At 42.6% G+C, this 16,407-nt stretch overlaps 1 protein-coding gene across 11 annotated transcripts in view; it reads left to right on the forward strand.

Moving 5' to 3' along the window:
• The window catches only part of LOC144686414 (zinc finger protein Helios-like), a 143,578-nt gene that overhangs the window by 65,943 nt on the left and 61,228 nt on the right, over window positions 1–16,407 (forward strand). For all 11 annotated transcript variants that reach the window (XM_078551573.1, XM_078551576.1, XM_078551577.1 and 8 more), the window contains one exon: window positions 10,805–10,972. In XM_078551573.1, coding sequence (XP_078407699.1) covers window positions 10,805–10,972 — 168 coding nt within the window. The remainder of the gene's footprint in view (window positions 1–10,804; window positions 10,973–16,407) is intronic.

Below are 16,407 nucleotides of genomic sequence, written 5' to 3' on the forward strand. Positions count from 1 at the left end.
ACAAATAGCAGCCTCCTGCTGCATGTTGTACATCGGTGCAAAAAAGAAGGAAGTGTGTTAGTGATAGACTTGTGAGGTGATTAGAGACTGAGCCTGTCATGGTTGAATCATTCATATGTTGTGATATGAGATGTGGGAAAATGAGGGTTGCAAAAGGGACTGATAGTATTATCAGGAAATGCTGTGCATACTGAACAGCCTGCCAAGGATCTCACATGCAGTGTCTCCAAGCATCAAGAAGTGATCAACTTCAACTTTTGTTGGGGCTTTGATTAGAACTGGGAGACTATTTTGTACAACTTGAAGTGAGAGACCACTTCCTTGAACATGACAGTGGTACCCGCAGTGATGGACCCTCTGTTGCCAGCTCTGCCATGGAAACTCAGATGACTGACATCTTGGCTTTGGAGGCCAGTATTGACAGGTGTTATCAGGGTGCCACATTACCTCTGCACTCTGTTCTTGTGCAGAATTGTAGGGCTACTGAAGCACAGTACCAGGAAAGTGGCCTTCACTCTTTGGAATAGGCACCTGCTGCCTCTCTCAGAGTAGTTGCTTCCCCGCCACCTACTCTGACAGTGTCCAATAATGGTACAGCTGGATCTGATTGTCCTGGTCATGCTGAGATTCAGCAGTCAGGCCCTTGAGGCCTGGAGCTGCTCAAGGTGACCCATCATGGTCATCTGAAGTATCCTCAATGGAAGCTCAGCAGCCTTCCACCTTCCAGGTAAATTCACTTCATAGGAGCACTAGGATGGGTAAAACAGGCACTAAGGCATTGCACAAAGCTGATTCGCAATTATTATTGTTAAATGTTGGACACGGATGGAACTGAATTGTTGAATTGAATTTTGACCCAAAAAGCTGGTCAGAAGCAAGGCAATTTGATGATGATAATAAATACGGTCATGATGAGAATTGTGGATTGTTGGTGTGTTGGGATTAAAAGGGATGGTTCATGTAAAGCATGCTGGGAGGCCTGGTAATAGATGTTGCTCCTGCTCATCTCCCTATTTGTACTGCTCTTTCTCTTCCTCCACCTCCTGCTACACTCTTTGTTGCCAAGTAGTGGTAAGGCTGGTTCCTCATTATCACAAAATATGCTGCTTTTAGCACATGACTACAATTCTCAATATCTGCTCAGGGCTGTCCTGCAAAGCACCCTGAATAGCAGAATCATTGCTTGAGCAGGTCGATTTTCTGCTTGTTGACACTTCTGCTGGTAGTGTGGCTCTCCTTAAAGGTCTGCTCTGCAGCTGTGGTTGGGTTTCTGACAGGAATCGAGAACCATGTCTGAACGGGATAACCCTTGTTTCCCAGTATCCAGCCAGTAACATGACCTGGTTGGAATAAAGGTGGTACAAATGACTGATGCAGGATGAATGAGTCATGACTGCTGCCACATACCTAAATGATGAGCAGAATTTTGCCGTCAGCGAGCAGGGGGCTGACGCGTAAAATGACGTGGGATGACTTCGGGCAGAACCCCCAACGTCATCCCGCCCCGTTTAAATTTTTAGAAAGGGGGGCCCGCAGCTGATTTTGCTGCGGGCCCGCCGACCTGTCAATGGCCAATTGAGGCCATTGACAGGATCATTTATACAATTAAAAGACCTGCCCGTCCAACCTTAAGGTTGGCAGGCAGGCCAGGAGCCCCGGCGGCAAATAGATAAAACATGAAACCTCATCCAGCGGCGGGATGAGGTTTCATCACAGAATCACAGTGCAGAAGAGGCCCTTTGGCCCATCGAGTCTGCACCGACACGTGAGAAACACCTGACCTACCTACCTAATCCCATTTACCAGCACTTGGCCCATAGCCTTGAATGTTATGACGTGCCAAGTGCTCATCCAGGTACTTTTTAAAGGATGTGAGGCAACCCGCCTCCACCACCCTCCCAGGTAGTGCATTCCAGACCGTCACCACCCTCTGGGTAAAAAAGTTTTTCCTCCCCCCTAAACCTCCTGCCCCTCACCTTGAACTTATGCCCTTTTGTGACTGACCCTTCAACAACGGGGAACAGCTGCTCCATATCCACCCTGTCCATGCCCTTCATAATCTTGTACACCTCGATCGGGCCACCCCTCAGTCTTCTCTGCTCAAGCGAAAACAGCCCAAGTCTATCAAACCTTTCTTCATAACTTAAATGTTTCATCCCAGGCAACATCCTGGTAAATCTCCTGTGCACCCCCTCCAGTGCAATCACATCCTTCCTATAATGTGGCGACCAGAATTGCACACGGTACTCCAGCTGTGGCCTCACCAAGGTTCTATACAACTCCAATATGACCTCCCTACTTTTGTAATCTATGCCTCAATTGATAAAGGCAAGTGTCCCATATGCCTTTTTCACCACCCCACTAACATGCCCCTCCGCCTTCAGAGATCTATGGACACACACGCCAAGGTCCCTTTGTTCCTCAGAACTTCCTAGTGCCATGCCATTCATTGAATACTTCCTTGTCAAATTACTCCTTCCAAAGTGTATCACCTCACACTTTTCAGGGTTAAATTCCATCTGCCACTTATCTGCCCATTTGACCATCCCGGCTATATCTTCCTGTAGCCCAAGACACTCAAACTCACTGTTAACCACCCAGCCAATCTTTGTGTCATCCGCAAACTTACTAATCCTACCCCGCACATAGTCATCTATATCGTTTATATAAATGACAAATAATAGGGGACCCAGCACAGATCCCTGTGGTACGCCACTGGACACTGGCTTCCAGTCACTAAAGCATCCTTCTGTCATCACCCTCTGCCTCCTACAACTAAGCCAAATTTGAATCCACCTTATCAAATTACCCTGTATCCCATGTGCCTTTGCCTTCTTTATAAGTTTCCCATGTGGGACCTTGTCAAAGGCTTTGCTGAAATCCATATAAACTACATCAACTGCACTACCCTCATCTTCGCACCTGGTCACCTCCTCAAAAAATTCAATCAAATTTGCTAGGCAAATACATGTAGGGTTTCAAACAATTAAATAAAGTTATTATGTAAATTATGAACATGTGCCATCTCATGTGACACTGTCACATGAGGGGGACATGTCAGGGAATTTTTTAATCTACTTTTAATATTTTTCAATGTGGAAGCGATCTCCCTGGGGCAGCACTTAGACTCAGGGAGATGTGCGCTCTTTCGTGCGCATTCGCGAAAGAGCACACTCTTGCTTTTGGGGAATCCCCCCCACCCCCACCCCCCCCCCAGCCCGCTGGGCGGCCTTAATTGACCCGCCCTTGTAAAATGGCGGTGGGGCCCGCTTCTTCGGCAGAGATCATCTCCCTGCCCACCGGAGATTGGGTCGGGTCGGGCCCACCCACCCGCCAGGCAGAAAATTCTGCCCGATGTGTTTGCAAACAAACTGATCACTGAAGTAGTGGAATCCATTTCTATGCAGAAAGATTCCAGGATTATGATGAGGAGCATACAATGTCATATGGATTCAGTGTATGCCATCCACAATGCAGGGTTATTTTATTCTTTCATGGGATGTGAACGTCGCTGGCCAGGCCAACAGTCCCTAATTGCCCTTGAGAAAATGGTGGTGGGCTGCCTTCTTGAACCACTGCAGTCCATCTGGTGTCAGTACACTGACAGTGCCTGAGATAGTGAGCCCAGGGCTCCCTTGTCTTGCTTTGCTCTGAATGGAATAAGTAATGTAGATGTTCAACCTGACATAGAGAGTCTCTGTGGCCTACTGGATACGGAAGTGCAAAGTTACTGATGTGACCTGTAGCAGCCTGGAAGGATTCTATTGCATAAAAGTAAAGGACCACGGTGAACCTTGACAACCGAAGGCAGTGTTGTCTATGCCCTGGTTTTTGACTGCAGCAGGTGATATAACTCATTGACAGCCACCATGGTGAAATGACGTGATGTGGGTATTGCTTCTCAATGAAGTTGAGGTATAACAAGTTCTTCTTGAAAAACCACTGTGGATATGGCCTTATCCACAGCGTTCCCCACCTTCTCCATCTTCCACCAGCAGCGCCTGCTCTCTGTCTTCTTTCCATCTGCTCCTCATCCTCTAGCCTCAGTGGCATTCTAACCACACCACCCATGATTGCAATAAAACTATTTTGAAGAAGGCCAAAGCAATGTAGTACCAACAAAACTTGATAGCAGAAGTCAGTTATAAAGACAGAAAATAAGCAAAATAAAACAGCAAAGCTCAAACCAGCAAAACTTAGAAAATAGGAGCAGGAGTAGCCCATTCATTATGATCATGGCTGATCATCCAACTCAATAGCCTACTCCCGCTTTCTCCCCATATCATTTGAACCTTTTCGCCCCAAGAGCTATACCTAACTCCTTCTTGAAAACATACAATGTTTTGGCCTCAACAACTTTCTGTGGTGAGCCCTTTAAATACACAGTTAAAAGGTTTTTCCTGCCTGGCAGTGCCATTAGTTGCTAAGTGAGTTTATCATGTGACATGTCAGATGCTGGAGTAGATCAATTTCACAAAATGGTCCCACAATAAGTGTAAAAACCTTATTTAAATATTATAATTTTGTTAATATTGTTGAAATGAGAGAAATGTTGCATAAGCTTTTCTTGCCAAATTTCAAACAATCACAACAATTTATACCACAGGGGAAAAGGGTGCTTATTGGCTGACAAGTCAATTCTAATTGGCCAAGGCATTGCCATGGAGAAAGCAATGGGGAACTGTAGGCTCCCCAGGCTCCTTGGTAATTCAGTAAAGGTGCAAGGTTTGAACATATTCTTTTTGTTAGCAGAGAATAGTTCTCTGAATTTCAGTGCTGATGTGAAGCCAGGCATGTAGGCTGTACACCCCAGTGATTGGCTGATCATATCAAACAGCATGTTCCTTTGGTTGTTCATAATGGGCGGAGTACAGACTGTACTCAACCAGCCCATGCTTGCAAAATCCTAAACAAAATGTCGACTGTTAGATGTGATTCTGCAATTAGGCAGTACTTGCTGATCAATCGTGAGTGCACTGATAGGTACACTAACAACCAATTTAAGATAATCAGTCAAGCTCATAATGTACTTTATCTACACTTGCTAGTAGTGACATACATTTATACGCAGGGACCCATTCTCTGCAAACAAAAGGAATATATTCAAGCCTTGTGCCTTTTTTGAATTACCAGGGAGCCTATAGTTTCCTTTGCTTTCTCCATAGCAAGACCTCAACCAGAGTCGACTTGCCAACCAATCAGCACCCATTTCTCCTGTAATATAAATTGTTGTGATAGTTTGAAATTTGGCATTCTTGTGTTTGTCCTGATGAGTGCAAGATGAAAATCTTTGACAACATATCTCTCTTTTCAGCAATATTCAATTTTTTTAACAGTTCTGGCTTGTGCCTTGGATGTCTACATAAGAGCTTGATCCAATCTGATGAATGACGCACTTTGGTGCTGAATGAGCATGCGTAAACTACCCGTGATATTGAATCCTTTACTGCCCATATTACACCTGTAAAATGGGGTACAATGCATTCAATTTTCTAGGCCTTCAAATTCAGATTCAGCTATTCAAGTAGAACCAGAGTCTCAAATTGTTGTGCATAATCCTCACTGTTTTCTACCAAAATGAACACATCTGATGGGTACAAAAAATGCAACAAGGCTATTAGTCACAAAATAGGTTTTAATTTCAAATAACAGGTCCCACGCTTCAAAGAAGCCATTGGATCATTGCCCACAGCTTAAACTTTACCCTCCCCCACATACTGGTGCGAACATTTGTTTCAGTTGTTGCTAACACATAAACTTTTTTTTTGCAAAAATGCATGATCTTCTGTGAACTGACCACAAATTCACTCAGTGTTTTACCATTTTATTGAATGTGACAGGTATGGAGTGAATATTGATGGTGTACATACAGTGGCAAATCTTTAACTCATAAAATTGAAAAGTCATTGCAATACAAATACACGTTCATGTGCACATGCAAGTGCTTACATGCAGTCTTGACACTGTTTTGACCTGTCTGGACATTTGATGTATTAATTACAAAATGAATTAGGTCCAAAAGTACAAAGCTTTGTACATCAGAACTTTTCCAAACTTTTCCAGAGTCATTATGTAGGAACCACGTCAAGTAATTTTAAAATGTGATATGGAAATACCTACAATAAAAGAAAATGTTAATTATTAAAAAGAACTGATGTTCACTTTGTTTTGTAACATCATGGTCTGTACAAGTCTCTCTAATATCCTAAAACTACCTTTGGCCTTAGCAGCATTCCTTACAGTGTCATTTGGTGGTTTCTGATTACACTGACTTTAAATTGAAAGTTATTCAGCGATATATTTTTATGTTTAACTTTGATGAGCTTTTGGGAAAAAACCTTTGCAAACAAAAGTTTAATGTTATAAATATTCAGAAGGTCAGGCAGAACCTGTAGAGAGATGACCGCTCGTTCAAACAAAAAAAAATTCTGCTTTTATTTCAGACTGTTTAAAGCTTAATTTTACCAGGACTGATGATGCAAAATGTTTAGTAAAATCTACTTTAGTAAAACAATTCACAAAATTCCCAGTAAATTTCCCAAGTTCCTAAGAAATATACCAACTCAGTTAAAGATATAATGAAAGGTCAATAAAAGCCAGGCAGTAAGTGTAGGATATTGGAACCGAGCATGTTACATTACTTAGGTTCTTTCACATGTGTAACAGCTGGATAACCTCCAAGAGTGAGCAAGGATGGGATTTTTTTATTAATTAAATGCTACGAATAAGGTAATTCAGTGTTGCAGAGAATATTTATTTCATGAGTGATTTACATGACTTCTAAAATTGAATAGATTCATGATACTTCACCATAGGGATTTGTTTCTTGTCATTGCTTTTCTGCAAATTACCACACCCTCAGGCAATGAAGTATAATTCATTAATATCAAGGAATTATCTATTGCAATTAAAATGCAAACAAACATAAGCAGATCCTATACAAAATAATTACAGGTCTCAAAGGCCTATGACTGAATAGTTTCAAATGTTTTCACCATAAAATGTTCTTTTTAAAGAATCATGAACTATTTCATTGGTGTTTCAGCTGTGCAATTGAATGTTAGGGCACATCCTTGTTTGCAGTTACATATATTGTACAGAGCCAGATTTTGCTGAAAAAATAATAGTGTCTGAATTAATATGTATTGTCATTAATATGTAAATTGGCAACTTGTAGCAAGGAAGAATTGCCATAAGTTGTTGACTGATTTGCACCACTCTGCCATTAGTTTCACAAAAATGGCATTTTGTGTTTAACCTATTCATGATTTTGATAAAGTTGCTAAATTTTCACATTAATTCCCCATTAAATTTGCTGCAGGAAGTTAAGTCTAGTAATTAACAGTGTAAATATCCTTTCAATGACATGATAATAGTTAGTGACTGCCAATCAATCCTTCTTGCCCAGAAAGTAAACAATTATGACTATGAAGTCTCATTCCTTCAGGTTATGAATTGTTTAAGGAAATCTTAAAAATTACAAATTTTAACTTTTTATTACTTTTTCTTTTGTCGTCTTCTACCCCCACTTAATCCAATCTTCTTTCAGTACCTGATGTGACTCTTCATTCACCCAGTCTAATTCACCCAGTCTAATTCACCTTCTCAGTCCTCCCTCTGTTTCACTTTCAATCCTCACATCTCATTGTGATCAACAGTGTATCTCTTTAGCCATTATTCAACAAGGTCCCAAATGTCCTGTTGCCCTTGATGTGGAGCCATCAGCTTACACACGCAGCAACACTGTGGGTAAAAATGTTTCAAAACTAAGCATGCACAAGAAAGTGTAATCCGGTGAGATGCCCCACTACAGCAAAATCTAGTCCATAGAATTCACAGAACAGAAACAGGCCATTCAGCCCAACTGACCTGTGTTTATGCTCCACACAAACCTACACCCATCCTACTTCATCTAACCTTGTCATCACACCCATCTTTCCTCATCTCCCTCAGGTACTTAACTAGCTTCTTCTTAAAAACACCTATGCTATCCACCTCAACTACTCCATGGGCAGGATTTTGCCCTTGGCTGGGGTGCTTGGCGGGGGCAGTTGGGAAGCCGACCGCCGCCCATGATCGGCTCCGCACCGCGATTTCACGCGGGCAGGCCGATTAAGGTCCGCCCTGCATGGATCGCGAGCGGCAGCGTTGAGCGCTGCCTGTGCGGGTGGGGGATGGAGGGCGAGCAGGCCTAGCACAATCTTCACGCATGCACAAGAAAGAGCGCTGCAATCTCCCTGAGGCATGGAGCTGCCTCAGGGAGATTGAAGCGCTGTGTAAAAAAAAATAATGAGAATAAAAATTTAATAAAACATGTCCCCTCATGTGACTCTGTCACATGTTTTTAATTCAAAAATAAAGTTTTTATTTAATGCTTATTTGCTTTAGGAAACCTCATTCCTGAACCTCAAAGACGGGCAGCATAAATTTGAATTTAATTAGATTGTTAATGGCCTTAAGAGGCCTTTTAATTATCTGTGGGCGCGCAGCCAACACCGGCGCACGCCCACCAGATAAAATATTGCGAGACGCACGCCTGACATCATGCATCATTTTACGCTCGGGCGTGTTGGGCGCGTGCCCACACGCCGAGTGTAATATTCTGCCCCATGTAGTAGTGAGTTCCACATTCTAATCAGTCTCTGGGTGAAGGAGTATCACTTGAATTCCCTATTGGATTTTTTAGTGACTGTCTTATGTTTATAGCCTTTAATTTTGGACCCCCAGATGTGGAAATGCCTTATCTACGTCTACCCCATCTAATCCTTCTATATTTTTAAAGACATCTATTAAATCATCTTCAGCTTTCTTTTTTCTACAGAAAAGAGCCCCAGCCTGTTCAGTTTTTTTCTGATAGTTATAACCTCTCATTTCTGGTATCATCCTTGTAAATCTTCTTTGTACCTTCTTCAATGCCTCTAGATCCTTTTTGTATTTTGGAGACTAGAACTGTGCACAGTACCCTTAAATGTGATCTAACCAAGATTATATACAAACTTAGCATAACCTCTTTGCTTCTGAATTCCGTTCCTCTAGAAATAAACTCCAATGCTTTGTTGAAATTTTCAATGGTCTTGTAAACTTGCAGTGCCAATTTTAAATGATTCTCCACAAAGTATAAGCCCAGTTTCTGCTGTGCCAACAACAGAAAGCACTAAGTGGGAGATGTTCCTCCCAAGAGGGAGGGACAATTCCTGTAGGGCGACAAATCTCATCCTGGTGTCAGATACTTATTCAACACGAAAAATAGCATTTGTGGAGTACCAATTGTAATTGGGAGTGCTGGTTAGCTCAGTTGACTAGATGGCTAGCATATGGTTCAGAGCAATGCCAACAGTGTGGTTTCAATTCCCGTCTGGCTGGGGTAGACATGGTACCTGCCTCCTTGCCCTGCCCCTGAGAGTGGAAGGCAGTGGCAAACCACCATTGCAAGCATCAGCAAACAGTGAGCCAAGGTGAGCACACATGACATGACATGAACAATAGTAATCAGGCAGATGGAGAGAAGAGTATGTCACTGATGTAGGGTGATCCAAAATAAAGGAAGAAACATTGAATCATTTTAAAATGCTGATACTGGGGTCAAACATAACAGCTTTAGAATGAACTTGAAATACTGTTTGCTGGCTGTACTGCAGGTTTCCAATTATTTACTTTGCATTGTAATTAAATGGTAATGTTTGGCTGGAATAAGAGGCTACGATGATTTGAAAAATAAATTTCTAGAGGCATGTCAGAATTCAACATTTTGTCCATGGGCAGCAATAGCATACAAACAGTAAACTATTAAGTTATGTCTGCAATGTGTCCTTTTACAATTAATTTGACATGATCATGTGCTGTGTCATTGTGCTTTTTTATTTATGCAACATGTTTTTTAAATTGCTTTGAATTTTTGAATTGATCATTACAAACTAGAGCAGTATGTATGTATGTACAGCAGTAGTTCCAGCAATGAAATCTGTTGTCACAACCTCTGAATACAATGACTGCTGGATCTAGTCAGATTGTATAAATGATCACTGCAGCAGCCTGACAGCACTATAAATTGCAGCTAGTCTGAATCAATAAATTCTTTCCCAAGTAAAGATTTGAAGTGCCAACATCAGTGCACAGTGAAAAGCATCGCATTAATATAGTTTTATTTCTGTCTCAGTATTTAAAAAATATACATATTTTGTTAAAATTCAAGCTACCTGTAGGCCATCTTTATCCCCCAAGCACCACATTTTTAATTACAGAAAACTAATTTTTAATTGAAGTGTGTAATTTAGCTTGGGGGTGTGGTCTTTGATGTTTTATTCTGTACTTCTTTAAATGTGACCCACAGGACCCCATGGTATGCAATAAATAGCCCATGAAGTTGGAAATTTGAACATCTCTGCTTTAAGCAATACTGATGACACCATCAGTGCAATTATATAGCCGGAATTATCAACAGCTGAATTAACATAGCAGATACAGCGTGTTTCAGTGATCATGGGGACAATTTTTTTCCATGTGCTTTATGTGAGCCAGTTCTCAAACAATTTGTTTAGGATTCTTCTGCACATAAAATTCAGAGGAAATCCTCCCCCTTCTCATTTGAACTGGGCATTTTTGATTAATCCCTCATGCCACTCAGTTCAACTCCTTCAAGCCACTTCTTCCAGTGATTTTTTTTTTTGTGGGAGATGTATTAATGGTAAGACTTGAAAGCTGCTGCCATGGAAACAATGTCTGCCATGGTAATATTTTCAGCACCTGGTCCCCTTGAACTCTGCTTTTGATCGCAGGTGTGCTATCTTGGTTTTATGTGTTACAGGTGAACGTCCTTTCCACTGCAACCAGTGTGGTGCTTCATTTACTCAAAAAGGAAACCTACTGAGGCACATCAAGTTGCATACAGGAGAGAAACCTTTCAAATGCCCTTTCTGCAGCTATGCCTGCAGGCGGCGAGATGCGCTGACTGGGCACCTCAGGACACATTCTGGTAAGTTTAGATGTCTACTGAGCAAGTACCTTTCCACCTTCCTTTGGTCATCATAGGTCTCTAGCCAAAGTTTTGACCTTGTCAGGAATGGAAACCCCCAGAATTTCCCTGACTAATCAAGCAAAAATAATGTTGTCCAACAAATCTATAGATAACATACAGTGACCCACATTATTATGAAGCATGATGCAACCAGAATAACTGGATTTATCGATTTGCTTTCAATTAGTAAAAGGTGGGCGAAGTAGTCTGCAAAAAGAACTACTTTAATTTTTAAGAAATTATTACTATTGTTGTTAGAACCCACTGAAAAATCCTCCAAAACAAACATAATGTATTACAACCATTTCTAGTTTTGATTTCTCTATGTTTAACATTTCCAATGTCTTAACAGTGCAGAACCTTGTTTTTAGGCATGGTCCTGTTTGATGCATTGCACATTGAAGGTGCTTGTCTTCTGGTACCCTTGCTTGATATAGCAGTTCTGAAGTAAGAATCAGTAGGTTTTTCAGTAGTCTGTGTAATTTTATGAAATCTTTGAGTTTATTTTGTTTACAATGACTTCTACTTTATGTTATTCTTCAAATGATGTAATGTTAATATCAGCATGGTGAGGGTTGGCTTTTTCAGTTTGTTTTCTCTTATGGTAGGAAATAATAGGTTGTATTCAGTGTTGGGAATTTCTGTGGGCAGTTATACACAGCCTTTGGATTGCTGGCAGATTCAGGGTAATTCCTGCCTCTGCGGGCTGGCTGGATTTGTTTGTTTTACATTACACACACTGAAAGATTGCAATAAAGAATATGGCAGTAATAAAACTATTCAAATATAATAAATAGTTTATTATTGTAATATTAACTTGAAACTATTAAGGGGGTCATTTTAGCCTCATTCGCTTGTTGGGGAACCCATGGGACTGAATGGAGTGCCGATTTTACACCTTGTCTAATATGATCCACCAATGAGTTCAACAGAGAGGAAAATCGAATGGCGTATAATTGCACCTGATTCTGCCAGGTTCTGAACAGACAGCTTAGGTTAAACTTGTCCCCTAAATGCCAAAAACTCAATTTTTAGCATAGAAAAGTGAATGAACACTTTGCTTATGTTGTCCTTTTTTCTTTTGTTCATTTTTCCCCTAATTCATCTTCTTAATTTAAACTCTGATGTTTTCTGCCATTCTAACCCTTTATTCCTTGTTTTTTAAAGTGTATAACTTGGCCCTTATTGTTTTATCTGCTTGGTTCCACAACCATTTTGTAGATAGCAATAACTTTTTTTCTAAAAATGGTCCTCATTGACTGAAAATCTGTTTAAAAGATCAACTTCTATCTTATTTTTTAAAATTTATTTACGGGATGTGGGCTTCGCTGGCTAGTGCCAACATTTATTGCCCATCCCTAGTTGCCCTTGAGAAGGTTCTGGTGAGCTGCCTTCTTGAACCACTGCAGTCCATGTGGTGTAGGTACACCCACAATGCTGTAGGAAGGGAGTTCCAGGATTTTGACCCAGTGACAGTGAAGGAATGGCGATATATTTCCAAGTCAGAATGGTGAGTGACTTGGAGGGGAACTTCCAGGTGGTGGTGTTCCTATGTAACTGCTGCCCTTGTCCTTCTAGATGATAGCAGTTATGGGTTTGGAAGATGCTGCCTAAGGAGCATTGGTGAGTTTCTGCAGTGCATCTTGTAGATGGTACAAACTGCTGCCACTGTTTGTCAGTGGTAGAGGGAGTGAACGTTTATGGAAGGGTGCCAGTGAAGCGGGCTGCTTTGTCCTGGATGATGCCAAGCTTCTTGAGTGTTGTGGGAGCTGCATTCATCCAGGCAAGTGGAGAGTATTTCATCACACTCCTGACTTGTGCCTTGTAGATGGTGGGCAGGCTTTGGGGGAATCAAGAGGTGAGTTACTCATCGCAGAATTCCTAGCCTCTGACCTCTCTTGTAGCCACAGTATTTATTTGGCAAATCCAGTTCAGTTTCTGATCAATTGTAACCCCCAGAATGTTGATAGTGGGGGATTCAGTGATAGTAATGCCATTGAACATCAAGGGGCGATGGTTAGATCCTCTCTTGTTGGGGATGGTCATTACCTGTCATTACCTGGCACTTGTGTGGCACGAATGTTACTTGCCACTAGTCAGCCCAAGCCTGGAATATTGTCCAGGTCTTGCTGCATTTGTCCATGGACTGCTTCAGCATTTGAGGAGTCATGAATGATGTTTAACATTGTGCAATCATCAGCAAACATTCCCACTTCTGATCTTATGATGGAAGGAAGGTCATTGATGAAGCAGCTGAAGATGGTTGGGCCAAGGACACTACCCTGAGGAACTCCTGCAGTGATGACCTGGAGCTGAGATGACTGACCTCCAACAACCTCAACCATCTTTTTTGTGCTCGGTATGACTCCAACCAGTGGAGAAGTTTCCCCCAATTCCCATTGACTCCAGTTTTGCTAGGGCTCCTTGATGCCATACTCGGTCAAATGCGGACTTGATGTCAAGGGCAGTCAGTCTCACCTCAGCCTGGGAGTTCAGCTCTTTTGTCCGTGTTTGAACCAAGGCTGTAACGAGGTCAACAGTTGAGAGGCCCTGGTGGAACTCGAACTGGGAGTCAGCGAGCAGGTTATTGCTAAGCCAGTGCTGCTTGATAGCACTGTTGATGACCCCTTCCATTACTTTGTTGATGATTGAGAGTAGACTGATGGGGCGGTAATTGGCTGGTTTGGATTTGTGCTGCTTTTTGTGGACAGGACATATCTGGGCAATTTTCCGCATAGCTGGGTAGATGTCAGTGTTGTAGCTGTACTGGAACAGCTTGGCTAGGGGCACGGAAAGTTCTGGGGCACAAGTCTTCGGTACTATTTCCGGAATACTGTCAGGGCCCAAAGCCTTTGCAGTATCCATGCCTTCAGCCGTTTCTTGATATCACGTGGAGTGAATCGAATTGGCTGGAGACTGGCATCTGTGATGCTGGGGACTTCTGGGGCAGGATTTTATCGTCAGCGAGCGGGGGCAGGGCCCACTTGCCGACACGTAAAATGACGCGCAGTGATGTTGAGCTGAACTTCAGACATCACCGCGCCCCATTTAAATTTTCAGGAAGGTGGGGGCGCAGCAAAATCAGCTGCGCGCCCGCCGACCTGTCAATGGCCAATTGAGGCCATTGACAGGATCAATTACACAATTAAAGGACCTGCCCGTCCAACCTTAAGGTTGGCGGGCAGGCCAGGAGCCCCGGTGGGCAATAGAAAAAACATGAAACCTCATCCACCAGTGGGATGAGGTTTCATGTCGGGTTTTAAAAAGTTTAATAAACTTATTATGTAAATTATAAACATGTCCCATCTCATGTGACATTGTCACATGAGGGGGACATGTTAGGGAATTTATTTTTCTATTTTTCATATTTTTAAAAGTGTAAGCGATCTCCCTGAAGCAGCGCTTAGCCTCAGGGAGATGTGCGCTTTTTTGTGCGCATGCGCGAAAGAGCGCACTCTCGCTTTTGGGGAATCCACCCCCCCCCCCCCCGCCCGCACAGGAAGCGCATAGTGCTTCCCGCTGGACGTCACGCTGGGCGGGCCTTAATTGGCCCGCCCACGTAAAATGGCGGCGGGGCCCACTTCTCCGGCGGGGATCGTCTCCCTGCCCGCCAGAGATTGGGTCGGGCCCACCCGGCCGACAGGCAGAAAATTCTGCCCAATGTAACACTTCCTTCTAGCATTCTTCATTGCATTTTTCATCTTCTGATAATTGCCACATGTACACTGCTATCATTACATACGCTGCTCCACGAAATTATGGGGCAGAATTTTTCCATTAGCGTGCGGGGTGGGGGGGGGGGGGGGGGGGGGGGCGGGACCCGCACGCCGATGCGGGGTGACGTCGGGTGAAACTCCCAACATCACCCCACGTCATTTACATTTTCAGGTCGGCAGGCGCACGGTCGACCTGTCAATGGCTTAATAACGCCATTAAGAAACCAATTTAGCTCATTAATGGACCTTCCCGTGCAACCTTAAGGTTGGCGGGCAGGCCGGGAGCCCAGGCGGGCTTGTGAAAAAACATGAAACCTCATCCACTGGTGGGATGAGGCTTCATGAGGGTTTTTAAATTTTAATGAAAGGTTGCAATAAAAGTTATGGACATGTCCCAACTCATTTGACAGTGTCACATGAGGGGACATGACAGGGAAAATTTTTAAACTCCTTCATTAAAAGTTTCAAAACAGAGCCGATGCCCCTGAGGCAGCACTTAGCGCTTCCTTGTGGACGCCACGCTGGGCGGGCCTCAATTGGCCCGCCCACGTAAAATGGCGGCGCGCCCCTCACTGGGGGCGCCGATTGGGAGCCCGCCCGCTCCCATTCTTCCCCCCACAACAGGGGGAAAATTTTTCCCATGATTTAGGGACTCCTTTAAGTCAGAATGACCTAATGAGATCCATCAATTAATTTTATAGTGCTTTACCCTGTCTCTAGAAAACATTGATGAATTTAATGAAACTCTCATGACTTTTCAGAATTTTATAGACTCTGCATAATTCATTTAAAACATACAACTGTAATCATAGGCTAATGTTTAACTACTGACCTTGCTGATAACTGGCAAAACATTATTTAAATATTACGTTAATCGACATCAATTTATGTAATTTAGAAGCCATTTTTGAAGAATTTATTTTAACCATATCGGGCTGAAAGTCTTGCCTACACTAATTTTAAACAAGACACGTGGACATGTAGACATGAGTAAACAGGGATGTTTCCAAATAGAACATATTAACATACTATTCATCTTTGCTGTGGCTTGGATTTCTACCCTTCCAAATATGGGCTTTTGAATATTACTGAAGTTACTTTATATTAAAATAAAATTATTTTATTTGCTAACTCAAAGCAGCACAGACAAGGAACAATAAGAGTATTTTACATCAAATCAGATATGATTCTTGTAAGATTTCAAAGACAGGCAGAAACCTGGAACCAACTCATCATCTGTTACCTCAAATAAGTCATAGTCCACATTCTACAGCTAAGAAACAATATTTAGTTAATTAATGGTATATTCCACTTTAAATGCAGCCAATTTTGGAGATTTGTTTTCAAGGAAGCTATACAGATGCCTCCAACAATTTTTTTGACAGCCTGATTGAGTCTAAAATAATAATGGGCAGAATTTTGGGTGGGAAGCACAATGTCAGGGCTAAATGGGTGTCACGACTCTGCAGTGTGTGGGAAACGGTCACCTGCAGTGATTTCCCCAATTTGGCCAATTAGTGGCCAGAGGGTGGGCTTACCGTCCCAAGGCTTACTGTCCAATTAAGGATGGTGGGCTGGTTCTCAAAGCTGGAGGGCCAATAGGAAGCCCCCAGCTCAGATGGAGCAGCAGCCAGCAGTTCAATTAAGGGAGAACGAGGGTGCCTCCATTTTGAGGTG

Source organism: Cetorhinus maximus, chromosome 11 (genome assembly GCF_964194155.1).
Source record: "Cetorhinus maximus chromosome 11, sCetMax3.hap1.1, whole genome shotgun sequence".
In the NCBI taxonomy this organism is placed as follows: Eukaryota; Metazoa; Chordata; class Chondrichthyes; order Lamniformes; family Cetorhinidae; genus Cetorhinus; species Cetorhinus maximus.